Source organism: Eurosta solidaginis, chromosome 1 (assembly GCF_040869045.1).
Source record: "Eurosta solidaginis isolate ZX-2024a chromosome 1, ASM4086904v1, whole genome shotgun sequence".
NCBI lineage: Eukaryota > Metazoa > Arthropoda > Insecta > Diptera > Tephritidae > Eurosta > Eurosta solidaginis.
In genome coordinates this window covers 175362195-175381087 of record NC_090319.1, presented here as the reverse complement: position 1 = coordinate 175381087, position 18893 = coordinate 175362195, and the positions used below count along the sequence as shown (strand labels likewise).

At 40.8% G+C, this 18893-nt stretch overlaps 1 protein-coding gene across 2 annotated transcripts in view; it reads right to left on the bottom strand.

Moving 5' to 3' along the window:
- FASN3 (Fatty acid synthase 3) overlaps window positions 1-18893 on the bottom strand; it is a 1015587-nt gene that overhangs the window by 218670 nt on the left and 778024 nt on the right. Inside the window, exon 10 of one of the 2 annotated variants that reach the window (XM_067760033.1) lies at window positions 13565-14400. The exons of the other annotated variant lie outside the window; for it this stretch is intronic. Coding sequence (XP_067616134.1) covers window positions 13723-14400 — 678 coding nt within the window. The 3' untranslated portion in view covers window positions 13565-13722. Of the gene's footprint in view, window positions 1-13564; window positions 14401-18893 lie in introns of those variants that run through there. 2 annotated transcript variants of the gene reach the window in all.

Below are 18893 nucleotides of genomic sequence, written 5' to 3'. Positions count from 1 at the left end.
TATGACAAATAAGAGTGGGTATTGTTTATTTATTTTTCAATTGATTCCTTTTGCCCACCTCGCTTTAATTGCTTCTTAAATTTTTTTTTCATACTAACCAGCCGCTTTTTTTTCTACTAATTTTTCAGTTATTCAAGTCATTCGTTTATTTAGTTTACGTTTTTATTCCTTTTCTCATCAATTCTTTATTTAATTGGTTTTCCTTCGTTTTTTTTATTTTGTTTCTTTTTAATCTTAAAGGGGATTTTTCAATGTCCTTTTACCCCACAAGGAAAAAACAACTAGGTATACTAAATTAATAAAGGCCACCTTTGTTTGTAGGCGACTTGAGTGGATGCAGCTGCTGGACGTAACTACCTCAGCGAAAAAATCCAAACATTTTTTGCATGCCGTCGACATTTCTCCTCCCGCATCTTTCAAAGGACGCTACACCGGAATTAGATTTAAGTACGAATTCATCTGCAGTGGAAGTAGTCAGGGAAAACAATGGCTGCAGTAGAATATAGATAGGAAGTTCAGATTACCCCGCCGTACAAAAGCCCCTTATAGAATTAGGCATTGAAGACTACGTAACAATAGGTATCTCCAGAAATGGTGAAAGTGCCTCTACGTCAAATAACGATTTGACTGAATATGAGGTAATTTCCGAGGCCATCCAACCCATTGGGTTTGAAGAACTTTCTTCTCCTTTAGTCAGTTCTGTGGTACAAACTGAGGCTTTTTTAACGGATGGCACTCCTAGGAAAAGAAAGTACCAGGAAGTTATTGAAACCAAGGATGAGGAATTAGAGAGGCTATGCAATCGGGTGGCATTTTTAGAAAAAAAAAGTAGAAAGGCTAGAAGATATTTCGCATTTACGGGAGAGACACATCGCAGAGCTTTGGTGTGAATCACCTCCATACCTTGCTGTATGTGTGAGGAATAGTCTAAAAAACGGAACTAGAGCTCCTACTGGTCATTGCTTCGACAGAGCAAGGCTCTAGCGGTAAAGTTTATTTCACCGATTGCGTATAGGTATTTGAAACCAAATTTGGATTGGCCTTCAAGAGAACCCTTGAACAATTTGTGCAAGAGTGGCCACGTTCCCTGGCTGCAATTCCAGCAGCATAAAAGCCCTGGAGCTAAGAAGTCGAGGTTTTTCCGACGCCCAAAAATATGTCTCGATATGCTGCGACGAAATGGCACTGAAGATAAATTTGCAACATGAGAAAAGTACTGATATGATTGTAGGGCTAGAATATTACAGTGACGAAAACCGTACTTCTAGATTAGCTTCGAGCGTTCTTTGTCTCTTAGTCCAAGGCATTGGTGGGGAGTCTTGGTCCCATCCATTAGCTTATTTCTTTGTCCATACGGTTTGTGAAAGAGGAAGTATATATTAGAGTGCATAACTGAGCTCCAGGGTATTGGTCTTCGTCCGTGCCATTTAGTTTGTGATCAAAGTCCAAACTTTGCCAAGACAGTAGGAGTAACATTAGATAGACCCATCTTTGAAGTAAATGGCGAAGAAATTTTCTTTTTCCATGATTCACCTCATCTGCTAAAAAGTACACGCAGCTGTTTAGAAAATCCGAAAAATAGAGTTTCTTTTAACGGCCGCCCTGTGGACTGGTTAGATATAGTTCGTCTGCATGACCAATGCTCCACTTCAAGTATAAAATGCACTCATAAATTGACTCCCGCCCGCCTGAGACCAAATAGTTTTCAAAAACTAAGTATAAAACTAGCTTTGCTGGTTTTTAGCAATTTTGTGGCAAGTGCTGTGTTTGCCATATATAGCTCTGGGTCTTTAAAAGGTTCTAAGTCTTCATCGTTTTTCAACACGGCCGAGTTTGTCCTGTTTTTTGATAAATTGTTTAATATTTACAATAGTTATAGATTTTGAGCAATAGGAAACTTTAAGGAACCTTTTCAAGCAACTGTGGAACATCTTAATTTTCTCGAAGGAGCCGAAGCTTTTATAAAGTCAATTACAGTTTTCAGGAACGGGAAAGGTATAACGAATCCATTTTCCTTTTTAGGTTAATAATATTAATAGTTTGAAGTGCCTTTGGTGTTTTTGGCCCTAAAAGGGATTTACGTATCTCATGACTAGGAAACTCACCCAGGTTAAAATAGAAAACTTCTTCGGCCAAATTCGTAGAGGAGGGGGATATGATTCGAGAATAACTCCGCAACGTTTCACCTATCTATTCAGGCAGACCTGGAGCGTGGGATATCTTGGTTGCGTTACAAGGGTAACTGCGAAGTCTTACCTGATAGCTTAGAACTTGTTTCAAATAGCGTCCTTCAACGAGTTCGAAACGATAGGTTGGTTCAGGATACTTCGTGGCAAACTTTTCAGAGTCTACCTAAACCTTCCCTTCCCACACTTCATGATATTCAAATAGAAATCAACATCGATATTGATGAAAGCAGCTTTCTTCATCGGAACCCGTTTGTTTACTTTTGTGGCTATTTGTATCATAAATGTACCAAACTGCATACAATTTTAGCTATTTTGCCTACATTCAAAGTCGATGTCACAAAAAAGATTTTGTTTTACTAAAGAAAAACAATATAGTGACTGTCACATCGTTAAACCACCTTCTAGTTTTGTATACTTCATTGAAAGCATAGAACAAATAGTTTAAGAGAACTTCGACTCCACTTGTCATAGATAGAGTGGGCTTTTCTCAAATTCTTTTTGTCAAAATGTCAGGGGTAAATTTGTGTATGACACATCGGTAATCGCTCTTTATTTTCTTTTTTTGTGGTATCAACACATTATGCTTTTACATATTGTTTATTTTTTTCTATTTGAATTGTGAAATGTGGCTTCTATTTTCGGTTCAAAATGCGGTTTCGTGTACTTTTTTTTAGCATACGCCTGATATCCCACCATGGGACTTTTTCACACAAAAATAGTCTTAATAACTTTTGTTAACTTTTTCTGAAATAAAATTTGAATTTTTTAATTTTAAATTGAAATTTTTTCCAACACTTGAATTTTTGCGAAATGGGCCTTTGTCTTATGTAGCTATTATACTTGGGTTTCACTGTAGATGAACTCTAAAATGATTTTAAGTTATTGACTATGTTCTATTAGTATTTATTAAGTATCTATTATTTTTTATGAAAGTATCTAAAGTATTTGTGCAATGTTTTGTTTCAACATGTATTTATGTTTTAATATTATTTTAGCTTATTTTAACTTGTAAATATTATATATAACTGTATATATTTTATATGGGTGAAAATAGGCCTCCAGGGGAACCGAACAATCAAAAATACCGGTAACGCCCCTATATTGCAACCTCATAGGCATACTTGTCAACTTTTTGCTTAACATGTGCAAATTATAAAATATTAACACTGTAAAATAAAAGACATGAACACTGTAAATAATGAAACAAAATAGCCATGGTTAAAAGTTGTCAAATATGCTTATAGGTGGTGTGGAAAAGAAATATTAAGATATTTAAAATTATTGTGACAATATATATTGGGCAGGCGCGGTTCCAGCAGCACTTCTAAGGGGGAACATTTTTTTTAAATATATAAAGTGATAACATAAAAAAGCAAGAAAAATTAAAAATTAGTAAAAATCCGTTTTGTAATAAGAAACTGCTATGTAGATTAGTATTATATATTTCATTACAGTCAACAGTCACACAGATTATCCGGTTCGAGTAGTCCGAGGGCCAGTACCTCTCATGGAGAGGGTATGACCAGGAGGCCATCAGTGCTACTACCGCCCCTCCCTTGGCCCCACCAGCAGGCCCTCCACCCAGCGACCAGCGTTTGGTGGGTCGACTGCTGGGGCCTCATGGAGATGGGGGGGGGGGGGGGGGGGTCGGCTATAGGACCAAGGGCCAATCTAGGCAGGAAAGGGCTGAGGGAAAAATCCAGCCCGGGTATTCCAAAGGCCGGTACCCCCCGGGGAGGGGCCACCGACAGGGAGGCCTTTGGGGCGGCTGTCGCCCATCTCGTAGCCGCCAGCACGGCTGCCACTCGGCGTCAAGCGTCTGGCGGTTTGGCTGCTGGGGGCTCCATGGGTTTGGGGGTGGCCGGCTCTAGGGGCAAGGGAGTTAAAAAGCCCAGTCACCAGGACAAGCGCTGGGCTGTCCGGATACTGCGTAGAAATGCCTCCTCGCCGATAAGGGAAGGGGAAGTTTCCGCGGAGGCCTGGCCGAAGGCGCAGCGTGACCATGCTTGGGCGAAACAGATGTTGCCGGAGTTCAGGCTGGACTGGGTCGAGAGTGATGAAGCCTCGAAGCGCCAGCGGCCTATGGATGAATCCAACCCTACAGCACCGAAAAGGGCCAAGACGCAGGGAGGCTGGAAGCGGTCTTTCGCCGAAATAGCCAAGGATCGGCAGATCATTGGTGTTATGGACAAGAGCAGCGAAGATGGCAGGATCCCGAAACAGCAATGGAAGTGGCTTGAGGCAGCGCTCGCTACCGTGGCCGTTAAGGTCAAAAAAGACAACCCTGGTCCGCCGCCTTCTTATACCGATGCGGGGTGGTTCCAAGGCAATATCAAACTAATTGCATGTGACGACGCCAGGTCGGCGAAGCTTTACAAAGCCGCCGTCTCACTGATAGGGGAGGTGTATTCGGGCGCGCGCCTCAAGGTAGTGGAGGCGTGTGATATCCCCTCACGACCAAGGACGAGCCTGGGTTCCAGTGACGCCAGCGGATCCCGCTGATATCCTGGAGCTGCTCCAGGAGTACAACCCGGGTCTACCGGCCCAAAACTGGAAGGTGGTTAAAGTCGAGGAGACCGAACGGGCTGCGATGGAGATAGTCCTGCTGCTCGACAGCACAAACGTCGAAGTGTTAAAAAGGCAGGATTTCAGGGTAAGCTACGGCTTCAAGAATATAAGCCTTAAGGATTATAAGGCTGACGTTGAAGCCTTTGTAAACCTTGCGTCTCGTACGGAGGTGGTTGAACTCCCCCCAGTGAAGACGAGATGGAGGTAGACGAGGGCGAAGAAGCTGGTGGCTACGCTTCGTCAGGCTCGAGCGGAAGCTTGGCTCTCAGAGTTTTATACTCTGAGGGTCAGCTTCTCGAGGATGGCGATTCGGACGCGACGCTCACTGAGGAAAGCGCAAACAAACAGTGAATCGGGTCCTCCAAATAAACCTGCATCACTGCAAAGCACCATTAGCTGCACTCCTACTGCACCTGTCTTCAGGTGCGGTAGACATCGTACTAGTCCAGGAACCGTGGATCGTTGGCAATAGGATCTGCGGCCTGCGGACACCAACGTATAAGCTTTATAGCGCTTAGGAAAAGGGTAAGCCTCGCACATGTATATTGGCTAAGTCTACTCTTAATGTTTTTCTTCTATCCAATTTTAGCGATGGGGATCTGACAGCGGTTAGCGTCGAGGTGCTAGGGAGGAGCTTTAAACTTGCTTGTAAATAATTTCACTCAAAAATATAGGGATGCTTTAGATAAGGCTTGCCCGACTAAAAAGGTTTTGGAAACTCACAAACCACCATGGTGGTCGTCCGATCTTGACAAGCTTAGGAAGTCATGCAGGGCGGCAGGGCGGTCATGGGCTGCTTATAAAGCGAAAATAAATATATATAAAAAAGCAATCCGAAATGGAAAGCGATCCCCCTGGAGGGATTTCTGCGGCAGGATTGAATCCACATCCGCGGCCTCCCGTTTAAGGAAGGTGCTATCGAAATCTCCAACTCAGCTAAGTTACGTCCAAAAGCCGGATGGGCACTGGACGGACTCCAGCGCTGAAACCATAAACTTGCTAAAGGATACGCACTTCCCAGCAAGTGCGGGCGTGTCTTCAAGTATTGTCAGCGGAGGGTCACTTAATGATTACCTGATAAGCGAAATCACAGATGATAAAAGGATAGATTGGGCTTTACAGACCTTCATGCCCTATAAACCGCCGGGGCCGGATGGAATTTTTCCAGCTCAGCTACAGTATACTGCCGAACTTATAAGACCCTGGATTAAAGGGATGTTTATAGGTTGTCTTAGGCTCAATTACGTACCAGTATCGTGGAGGGAAGTCAACGTGGTCTTTATCCCCAAGGCAGGGAAACCCTCCCACTCTAAACCAAATGATTATAGGCATATGAGCTTATCTTCTTTTCTGCTTAAAGCACTCGAAAGACTCCTAGAGGACTACATCAGGAGGAGGATTGAGCCGTCGCTTCTTTCGCAAGCTAAGCATGCATATACTAAAGGCAGGTAAACTGACACGGCCTTGCACTCACTGGTATCCGTTATCGAAAGGCCACTAGACCTCAAGGAATACACATTGGTGGCATTCCTAGATATAGCGGGTGCCTTCAACAACGTTCTCCCGGAGGCCATCACCTCGGCGCTGACCGATCTGGGGGTGAACGCGTGCCTGGTGGAGTTTATAAACAATCTGCTTACGCGTAGGCAGATTAAAACTGAGCTAGGTGGATGCGTGATCCGCAGACCGGTCGGCAGAGGCACTCCGCAGGGAGGTGTTCTCTCTCCGCTACTTTGGGTGGTTACCGTCAACCAACTACTACGCCTCATGGAATCAGAATGTCACCAAGTGATCGCGTATGCAGATGACATCTGCGCCACCATGCGGGGGAAATTTCCGCAAACTCTTTGCAACCTAATGGAAGGGCACTATCCAAAATTTCGCACTGGGCCACAGCCACAGGTTTGGAAGTTAACCCGGATAAAACCGAGCTTGTCCTCTTCACGAGGTGGTACAAAGTACCAAATCTAACACCGCCAAGAATTTGGGGTACGTTTTTAGCATTTAGCGATCAAGTCAAGTATTTGGGAGTCATTCTGGATAGGAAGCTATTATGGAGTGACCATATAGTGGAGCGATGCAAGAAGGCAACAGCAGCGCAGCGCTGTTCACCTGCAAGAGGGCAATTGGCACCTCCTGGGGATTCTCCCCTAAGGTGACCTACTGGATTTATACAGCCATTGTGCGCCCGATTCTTCTTTATGGTGCCTTGGTCTGGTGGCCTGCACTAGCTAAAATAACCTATCTTAAAACGCTTCAAAAGGCGCAACGGAGTTCGGAGCTCTGCATCACCGGTGCTCTCGGCTCCACTCCATCTGACGCACTCAACACAATGCTATACCTTCCATCTCTTGACCTGGTGCGAAGGAAATAGCTGTCATCGCCGCTCTACGCATAAGGGAAACAGGTCTCTGATCAAATGACTCTAATGGACACGCAACAATCTTGGGCACGAACGCCCAGTCCCAATACGGGTGCGCACTGACTACCGCACGCCAAAGAACGTCTTCGTTAAAAACTATAGTATATATATACCATCGCGACAGGACTGGAATACCAGACAACATACGGTACCGAGTGCCATCAACATATTCACGGATGGTTCTAAGCTTGACGGGAATGTGGGAGGAGGCCTCTTTTCGCCGGATCTGAGTCTAGGGGTCTCTTTTCGCCTACCACATCATTGTAGTGTTTACAAAGCGGAAATGCTGGCCATACACAGGGCTGTGAACCATCTCGGGTCTATGCCTAAGGATGGTAAACGGGTGTTTATTTTGTATATCATCGTTCGAGACATCCAGGCAAACCTGGCCCTCATATGACAAGGGGAGCACAGAAGCGCTTCTGATTTTAAACAAATCAGTTCTATCGTCCCTGATAAGGGTTCTAGCAGGGCATTGCTTAATAGGCACGCATGGTGCTAGAATGGGGGTAACGACCTTCGACTATTGTCGCAGCTGCAGATGTACAGAAGAGGAACAGAGTGTCCAGCACCTTGTCTGTCATTGTCCAGCGCTTAGTAGGTGTAGGTTGACCATCCTTGGTAAACCTTTTCTACATTACCCCGCTGAGGTCTCTAGCTATGAAGTAAAGGCTCCAGCAAAATTTTTTAATTTCAACGAGGTGGTCAGACCCGCTTTAGGCAGGGTAGGGGTCCCCTTTAAGACTGTATAGGGTATTACAATGGGCCCATTGGTGGCCTAAGTAGTGAGCTGTTACCATAGTGTCCAGCTCAGCCCTTGCAACCTATCCTAACCTAATCTAGCAGCCATAAATTTCCCAGCTATAACTACAGATGCACGATTTTATAGCTTCTCTCACAACCCATGCTCGTGTGTATGTGAGTGATACTTGCACAAATGATTGCATACTTTTGGGAGTATCTCAGTTATATGCATGTGTTTGTGCGTTACTCTCCGCTGATTGTATGGACATATGTATAGACATAATGATTGATTTATTGATGTGCATACAAGTCACTGCGTAGTGTTGGTTTAGAGATGATAGTATCCCTTAGTGTTGCTAATATTCGTCACAATATTTTTAGTTTTACATATCGTTATTCCTACATATGTATGTAATTACAAAAATATTGATGTATAGTATATTTGAACATATTTATGTACTCCTAACACTAAATTTATATAATAAAGAGTACAACAATCTTTCAACTTTGATAAAGCAACAGTTATTACAATTTCATGTGGGCAACGCGTTGCATAAACAAGTAAATTTTATGAAAAATTTGTATGTATGTTGCGGCAAAAAGGAATGGTTGAGAGTGTCATAGCAGGATTGTTCGTGATGCTTTCGGTGTCTTTAACGATTTCAATAGCTCCTTCTCGTTCAGTGCTAACCTGTTCCACCACCACTATCTGTATAGGAATGTTTATTACTTCGACAATCTCTTGATATTGATACTGCTCACACCATTGGGTGTAGCAGAAACTGTGGGGATTGAGCGACTGAGATTGGTGCTAATATTGCTGGCACACTTATGGTGGTGTTATCACTGGTGGACGATGTAGGATCTGAATGTTCCAAAGCATTTGGTGTACCACTATCTACCGAAGAACTGCTGTCATTTATAATGAGCGCATTATTGCTATTACTGTTCTCCTCTTGACGTTCCAAAAGTGTCTTTAATATAAAGAGGAAATAAATATATGGGTTGATCTTTTTTTAAATATAAATAATAACTTATATCTATAGCTTTTTCGCGCTTATGTTTATCTTTCACCAATTCTGCAAAGAGACTAGTATCACTGATCTTTTTACTGTATTCAATACGTTTGAGCTTAAAGTCATGTGTGGTCGGCGACGATGAAAACTTGTTCGTGAACGTGACCGTGAGCGGGAGCGTGTATAGGAACGTCTAGTGCCGTAACGATTGTGCATGTGTGATGAAGAGGTACCGTCGATGTGATGAACGGCTACTATAAAAGGTTCAAATGTAATTAAAAGAACTGTGACGTTGATGAGTGAATTTCGAATGTCCGAATGTGTCTTTCTTCAAATATTTCAGCGTATTTATATTAAATTATTCTAAACATATTCTTACATACCTATTTACATTTAAGCATACTTACATGCATATCTACCTTAAGAATACATACTTACATACCTACATACAACTCGACACAAAATATGTACCTACACATCTGTGTTGAGCTGCGACTTCTATGGGAAATGCAAACCTTGCAAATTTGCTGGAATGCAAATTTGCTGGAATTCAAATTGGTTTGGTTATATGTTGTACACACCTGCTTTAATGGCTTTGTCAGCATTAATTCTCAAATGCATATTTATGTGTTGATGAACATTTAGACTATTTTTGTAGCAAGTTAGCATATTAGACTGATTTAAATATTTGGGATTAAATTGTTGGCTGTTTACACTACACTACCTCTAACCAACGTTGTTGGCATTGGCGATGGTTGTGAATCATAATGAGTTGACCCGGAACGTGAATAACGATCAGAAGCTGCAGCACATTTAGATGAACGAGAACGAATGGGCGATGGAGATGAAGCTTTTACGCATCTGCTACTCGCGTGTCGATGGCTACAGCTGGTCACAGCCACACTACTATGGCTATATGCCGATGAGGAGGAAGTTTCAGTATACGCCGGTGATTATCTGCTACGCACATTCACCATACTTGGGTCGAGGTAAGAAGTTTCAGTTGCTTATTTGGCCTTTGCTTAAGATATTATATTTAACAAATATCGTTTACCTGGAGTAATGTCTACCATATTTATCCTTGCTGCTACTGCTGTAGCGTCCATAATCATGTGTTTTACGCATACTATGCGTACTTGAATTATATTGACGCGAATGATGTGACTCGTATGCAGGTTCGCGTACTTGGTAAGTTTTCTGCGCTTATGAGGCGGTGTTGTTGGTGGTGGATGGTAACGTTCTAAAATGATGTACATTATAATTATACAATTAAATTTACTTGGCACTTTCTTCCCACTTGCCTGGAGAAACTGCTTTCTATTTATTAGCTTTAATGTTACTATCTGCAGCTTAGCCAAAATTTCTGGACTTCTGTGGGCACTTCTCTTTTCATGCCCACCACTACGATGTGTTTTTGGTGATGGCGTATAATGTCGTTTACTCTCAGCCGCTGTACAGCGTCAAGATGAGTTTTCGCCGACTTTATTATTGTTCCTTCATTCATTTCATGTATTTAACAAAATATTTTGGAAACCGGGGAATGCTAAAATGAAATATATAAATATGAGGTCCATTATAATTACTACAAGTTTAAATACATACGTGTAGCAATGCTTCCGAACACGATTGATAAAAGTGCACATCAAGCTCTATATCCCGACTTTCCACATCAAGTACTTCGACGTAAAGAAATAAGGCAAAGTATTTTTGCATAAAATCATCTTGACCACCACAATTCCACAAATTTTCCAGAAATAATTAATTTTTTACAAAAATCACACCGAATAAATCCAGTTATTGTTTACGAATTTAGAAACAATGAGAATGGCAAATACGATCGATTATGAAATATAATGTCAAAACGTATATGCACATGGTTTTATTTCAATGCACGAAAATGCTTTAAAAACGCATGAAATTGTCAAATTAAATATGAAAAAAATTAAAAAAACTTTAATATAATTTAAAAGCTTCTTTTAATAACAACAAATACGCCTTATATATTCTATATATACATCAATTGGTAAGGTTTATCTCACTTTAAAATTTAAGCTAAATAATCTAGCTTTTTTTTAAATTGAGTCGGGAGCTGAGCGTGTGAATGTGTTGCTGTTAGTTGCGCTACTCGGTAAAATTTACTACATATGTAGCTAACTGAGTTAATGGGCGCTGTCATGGCGCTGGTCACCCTTCACTTAGGTTAGTGCGAAAGGGACTGCCTTTGGCCTACCTATCTCTTCCGTCGCCCTAATAGGTGTTGAGAGGTCCGACGCCTTCGGTGGTAAGACGGCACCGGAATGGGAGCCTTCAGGCTAGAGACTCTATTTATACTGGAACTTGGTGCTAAAAATAACCATTATAAGGCCGCGGCATAGTAGATTACCCTCAATCTATTATGAGGTGTAACGTGGTGAACTCTGTAATATCCAAATGTTAGACTAAAAGCCCATTTCTTGCCCACCCTGACGTTAAAGACGTAAAGCATTCGATGTCGTGGCAGGGACATAGGTTAGGTTGAACTGACCGGTCGAAAAAGACGTCACATAGACCGAGTGTCTCCATAGTGTTACCAGAATGTGTTTGACGACCAAAGGCAAGAACTCCAATCAGGTGCCAGGACATATTTTATAGAACAATTCCGCTCTCTTTGCGAATACTAAAAGTTTTCTAGGACCCAGCTTAATTGCTAGCATCCTTTTGCATGCATAGAGTGCCGCGGAGGCTTTCTTCACTCTCTCTTCCACATGGAGTTTCCACGACAACTTATTATCTAGTATAACTCCTAGATACTTTGTGCTATATTTTTCTTGCAATGTTACCCCTCAAAGCTTAGGCTTAGTCCAATTAGGGCCCAGGCATGTACATCCCGAAGTACTTGATCCATCAGAGAGCTGAGTGTTGCAGATGCCTACCGCTTATGATGACAGAAATGTCATCTACATATGCCGTAAGCTTGACTGGTCCTCCGTCGAACCGCCTAAGCAATTGGTTTATAACCAGCGTCCACAGCATTGGTGATAAAACCTCACCCTGAGGCGATCCTCTGTTTATAGATTTTGTTGCCTCGCACAGACCCCATTGCGATGTGATCACTCTGCAGCTTAGCACGCAGCCGATCCAATCTACTGAAGCTGGATGAACTTCAATCGAGTTGAGACTGTAAATGATTGCTCTTTTTGAGACATTTTTGAAAGCTCCGGCAATGTCCAGAAAAGCACCTAGGGCATATTGCTGGTGTTCCAAGGCCTTCTCTATATTCATGACCACCCCATGCAATGCATTATCGACTGACTTACCTTTGGTGTAAGCATGTTGTGCTGAAGAGAATTATTCCTCGTTCATTTTTGATTTTATATGAACTCCTCTGGTGGGGCTTCCACGTCAGGATAAGGGAAGATTCTTTCTATAGGTGATTCCTTACCATGACTGCAGCTCTAACCCTACTTTCCGTCCTTGCTAATAAACGCTGAATCCGCGAGCGCTGAGTCCACAAACCTTACCTCCAGGAGAAAGCCATGGCTCCTGTATCAGCGCCACATTATATTATTGTCCTAAGGACTCCTTTTTTTAAGGCGCAAGAATATGCTACCTGTGCCCCAGGACATTTTCCCTCCAAGGGTCGAGATAAGTGGAGTACCCTCTAATGGCATGTTGGTATGTTCAGGTTCTGCCGCTGCAGCATGCTAAGCGTGTCTTCCGCCTTCACCACTCGGGGTATCCAAACTTTGGCCTTTGTGGGGATAAGTGCTCTATCCACCACCTTCAACCTTGCGCCTTCCTGTTATTGAAAGTTTGGAACAACTCACTGCAGCCATTCTAAAGTCGCCTTATTGGTGCAGGTCATCAGTTTAATCCCATTGTGTCATCAAGCTCTTTTGAAGGCTGGTAGCGGTCTGTTTGGTTCATCATGCATCATTTTGATCATAATACTGATCAGCTCCCCTTCTACGAATCTCCACCTTTCGGTTGACATCCGTCCATTGGGGACGCTGCAATCTATTAATGCCACAGTCAGAGACTGTTTCGTAACTTCGCTAATCTTCTTCTCGGTGAAAACCGGAGTCTCAGCGTTAGCTCCCTTTAGTATCATCGAGTAAGCTGGAGTCTGATTCTTATCTTCCTTTAGCTTGCTAACACTTTTGTCTTTACTTCTCAAGCCATTATTGCCTTCCTCTTCCTCGATTACAGCTTTTGAGGTTTTCCCATACTTATATTCCCTCTTCGATCCGCTTTGCAGATTTTGAGGTTTGGTTCCTGTCATTCCGGCTAATTCGCCTCCTGGTTCTTGGACTGGGCGTTTACCATCCCCCTTCTGCCTCTTAAAAGCAGGCTTGTCAAGTTCAGCCGATCGCTGCCTCTTGCCTCTAGGGGCTTCTTCCTCTTCGATGCGGTTGCAAAATTGATGGTTGTTCACAGCAAATAGTTCGTCTGTGAATTGTCTTCGACATTCTTCCACTGTCAGGCAGGGACTTAGATTTTATGAATTTTTTGAACGGTGTTGGGGGGGGGGGGGGGGGGGGGGAGTATACTGTGTTGCGTTTCAAGGTCAGTGTATAAATGTGGTACGGGACGAATAGATAGTTAAAAATGTATGAAGTTAAAATACTACTGAGGAAAAGAGAGAATTTTAAAAGGCATTCATCTTACTTATAGTTTTTATTTTAAAAGGTCACATTAATTGTAATGATGGCAAAATTATAACGACGTATTGAATATTTGCATTCATACATATATAATATAGGTGCATATGGGCAAACGCTGTAAATACTAAATATATTATTTCCTAAACGACGGGAACAACGGCTTTTACATCGCGAATATATTGTTCAAAGCTTTTATCATCCTGAAGGGTGGGATCCATGTCATTAATTATCTGGGGCAAGTTTGCGTTGTCCAACATAGACGTGTGATTACCCTCGATAACTTTTATTACAATTTTTCCTGATGTTACTTGGGACAAGCAATAGTCGTCTTCTATGTCCTGAAGTGATACTTCGGCAGGTCGTATTAAGACAATGGGGGTTGTAAGTACGTCAATGTTATCCAAATCATAGTCTATAGCCATACGAATACGGCGAAACATCGCGTGTACAATTTGCTGAGCATATTCTTTGCTGTATAAAACTTGCTTGTTTACATATTCCATAAACCGTATCATTTTGTCGGAAAGCCTTTCAAGTTGGGCGAATTCTAAAAGTATTGATTCGTGCGACTCTTCAGGAAATATTTGTTTAACAATACTGGCAAGGAGTAAATTATATAAATCGTTGTCGGTGAAATCCTCTCCGAGGTGAGCAAGTGTTAGTTTTTTTAAGAAATGCGGCGCCCCGTCGATGAGCAAGAGCTGCCCACGATAGCCAATTTTCTCTAGCAGTGAAGCCAATTGTACAGCAACTAATGAACCAAAAGAGTAACCAATGATGTAAAAAGGTTCTGTAGGTTTCAACTCTTGCCTCACATGCTAAAAAGAAACAAAAAATGGAAGATACAGGTTTATATACAAACATACATACATATCCGACCCAATTCTGCGATTGCTTTTTCGGGACTCAACTCCAGAGAATAATCGGTTTTACCACTTATATATGGTTATACTTCAGTTTTTATAAATATTTTGTAAAATATAGCTGAACATATCGTCAAAATATTGGGAAACCAATATATTAAATTGATTGTTTTACCTCCACAGTATCGGGAGTCATTACCTAATCACTTAATTAATTGGCGTTTAACCTTTTAAATCGATATGGCCGTCCAACAAGGCGCGCCAGTCGCTTCTTAACTAGCGCCAATTGTTGTCATCACGGTTGTTACTTTCGTCCATTTGGACCCAAAATGGTCTCTTTCAGCCCCATTTTGTGCGCTGGCCCCTTTCTTCAATTTTGGTCCTTTTCAAGCAGTGGTCAGATTTTTGAACTTTTCTTTCTTTTTCACAATACTGTCCACAAAATTTGCCACACATTCGTTTAACCCACATTTGTATAATTTTCAATTTACTTCAATGGAATTCTTTATACAAAAATTGCTCAGTCAATAAAATCTGGTAGAACAATGACATTTCACCTAGGAGATAATTTAGGCGAGGCATTGAAAAGAAAACTGTTGGATCTTAGGGCAAACCTATTGTCGTTATTTGTTGATGAAACAACGGACTTGTCAAAGAATAGTCTTGTTTCAGTGGCTAGATATTTCGATCGGTCGTCAAACACTTTTAGTGATAGATTTTTGGCAATAGTAGAACTAAATAAATTTATTTCAAATGCACGTGTGCCTCTAAGAAATTTGACAGGACTTGCCACTGATGGATTCATTACGTTGAGATAAATGGATTGAAGACTTAATAAGAGAATGAAACTAATTTGTTTTATTTTAAGTGTAGTTGCCAATCACTTAATTTATGTTCAAGCATACCAGGAATAATTAAGAGTTTGTGAAGGAATAACTATATCAACGTGCCAAACAAAAAATAACACTTTCAAAATTATAAATGTACTAGCAGACCCGGCAGACGTTGTTCTGCCCTAACTTTGGTCTATCTATCTGCAAACATTTTAATTCGCTTTTTCCGTATAACTCAGCCATCCCCCCCCCCCCCCCCCTCTTCGCTTTTTCCTAATCCTTTTATTCACTCCTCCTTCCGTCTTTTTCGCTTCATCTATCTCCACCTTCGTCTCATTCTATCTCTTTGCCTCCTTCTCTCTTTTTTCTTCTCTCAAGTTCTTCTCATTCTTCTTCATCCCATATTGCCAGTCCCAGAGGGTAGTATGTATTTTGTTCCAGTCCCATTCCCAGTCCCATTCCCTGTCCCAGTCCCAGTCCGTCTCTGGTCTACTTCCCGGAAAAAAGGATCGTGAATAATAATATAGGCAAATTTATATACAAAATTTCAGGTGAATCGAATAGTACGTATGTAAATAGGTATGTGAGAATTATTAATCCGTTTCTTTATTTCGGCTTCGCATGCATATTTATCAGTTTTCCAGGTTGATGCGACTAAATCGAATATCACAATGAAAATTACTTTAAAGGTCTCAGCAACAGCTTTCATTTGATATCCATATTACATACACATTGTAAGGGTATCCGGTTCCACGTTTTGTCCTATATCTCGAGACCCTAGTCACCCAGCGGTATAAAACTGACTCTGCACTAAAGCACGCATCAATAACTTAAATTTGATACCCATAATGTAAAAACATATCCTAGTGTTATCCTGATACACGTTTTGGCCTATATCTCGAGACCCTAGTCACCAATAGGTATGAAAACTACCCTGTACTAAACCACAAATCAACAGCTTTCATTTGTTATCCATATTCTATAAACACTTTCTAGGGGTAACCTGGTCAACGTTTTGGCCTATATCTCGAGACCCTACTCACCCAGGGGTATGAAAATTACCCCGTACTAAAGTACTCAGCAACAGCTTTTATTTGATATCCATATTCTATAAACACATTCTAGTAGTACCCGGGTCCACGTTTTGACGAGACCCTGTGCGTCGATCGCAACCAAACCTATATGATAACCACCGCGTGAGGTATACGCGACTTATGTGAAAGTGGGAACAAAATTGACCGACGCATGGCGACCAATTAACACACATTTTAGCCTTTCTTTTTATATATGTGACCCGGTCTATGAAAAGGTGGCTTATGACTCAAAAAAAAATTTACCACTTTTTTTCTGGTTTCGATAGTTTTCGAGACGCTCTTTCACGTGGTGAAAACTAGAAAGTACTAACTTGCTTAGAAGTGTAATAAAAATTTAGAGAAAGAAGAGCACAAATGAAAGACGACGAAGCCTTTGGTTCCTTCGATGCCACTTTGGTGAATGGTGAAGCATCCTCAGATTTTTTTGATAGTATTTTTTTCGATGGCAATGAAGCCAAAATATCGGTCAGAAACTGGTTTGTGCTTTGCCTTTTGGGCATTACTGTTCATAATGCAAAAGAAAAAACTACTAAGAAACTGAAGAAATGCATTGTTTATCTTTAACAGCTATTTCTCGCAATTTCTTTTTTGAGTCATAAGCCACCTTTTCATAGACCGGATCACATATATATAACGAATTGCGATGAATTAATTTTTAGCACGCTTATATATTAGCTTCACTTGTATGTATGTTTAGCTAAGTGCTGAAATGAGAGTTAGGAGACCCATGTAGCGGCAATTATTTTAGACTCGCGGCAGTGGTTAAATAACTCGCTACAAATCGAGTTGTGCTTAATAGCGGAGACACGAACCTCTGTTGGCCATAGTGGATAACCTATAGCTGAGTGATCCGTTGCGATGAATCGTGGACACACACTTAGTGGAGTATAGTGTAGAGATAAAATGGAGAAACTCATTTCAGTTGCAACTGAGTATAATGCATACTGAAATTTCGCAGTAATAATTTTCTGCGCAACAATTTCAGTGGTGTTAGATAAACTTTAACACTTAGCAGTAAAAATAACACACTAATATTGAATTAAAAAGTTAAAAACAAATTTCAAAATAAGTTTAGAACAATAATTAACGAAAAATACAAGTTTTATTGTGAAAAATCCAAGACATTTTATGCCATATTTTTCGTATGTGGAGCGCCCGACGCATTTTAACACGCTTATATTAGCCTCACACGTATGTACGTATGTATGTATGTTTGTGTGTACCTCTCTAGGCTAAACGCGCAAAGGAGAGTTACAAACAAATAATTATAGTGTAACGATATTTGGGAAATTCCTGATAGTTATGCGTCTTCTGCTAACGTTCGAATCGCTTAACTGTCGAATAAATAACTCCAACATTCAGTATTGGAAAATGGTCTTTAGTTGGACTACTTTGGGAGTAGTACTTCACAAATTCAATTACACTTCACCACAAGCGTGTTTAAATCAAACTGATTAGTTATTCCTGAGCTTGCGCGGTTTTTATACTCCCTGTTGCCTGGTTCGCATCTTTCTCCTAAGGTCTAGACTTTTCACGAACATGGGACAGATGTATCGCATACTTGGTTATTTAGCTATATGCGTGTGTATGTGTTGTAATAACTGTTTACTAAAATAAAGTATTGTTTACACGCTGATGGTTAGCGTTAAAAAGCAATTGTTTTTATTTGAAAATTGTCTTCGCTTTTATACAAATTTGTCTAGTATACACATACATATTTACACTAAGAGTCTGCATATTAGTTCGATCTATTTTTACAAATTGTAACTGTGAATATTTTGGCAGGCGTATTGACGAGTTGTCATTGACACTTGGTCACGCTATTAGCGGGCTCGTCAATACGCCAGTGTATTGTAACTAGATACGGGTCTTGCTGTCGGCATTAATGAGTGATGTTGAATTTAGGCTGTGTCGGGGTAAACGAAATGTGTTTAGGTCAACATTGTAATGTGCATACAATATGGGTGGTCTACATAGACAGTACTTTGGCATATTAGGGTATTAGATTATGATGAATAATACTGCAAACATATTGACATAAATAGGTATCATGCATAATACCACACCATCCACCTTAAGAAGAAAAGGAGTATACGACTTTTTCAGCGTCTTAATGACCCACTTGAGTTTTGCTTGAATTAGAAAAGGGTTTTAATTGCTTTTGGGTTATAATATAATTTATTGCATAGCAGTTACTTGATATGGGAAACAAAGAGTCTGTACATTATTTTCTGTTTGCAGTTGTTTCGTATTTACATATATTTTTTTTGTTGTGTTTATTTTTTGTATGGTTGTATGTTTATGATTATGAATAATGTTTTATATTTTGCACATCCGACCTTTAAGAGCGTCGACTCACTTAAAAATCGGCTTGTGTTTACAAATTAACGTTTGTGAATTGATGGTAACTTGATACCAATATGAATTAAAAAAAAAATATTTCTCATTTTTATTTTCACATTTGTTGTATGCTGACTTTTGAATGACGAGTAAAGTGGAATGCTATTGTTGAAACTGTTTC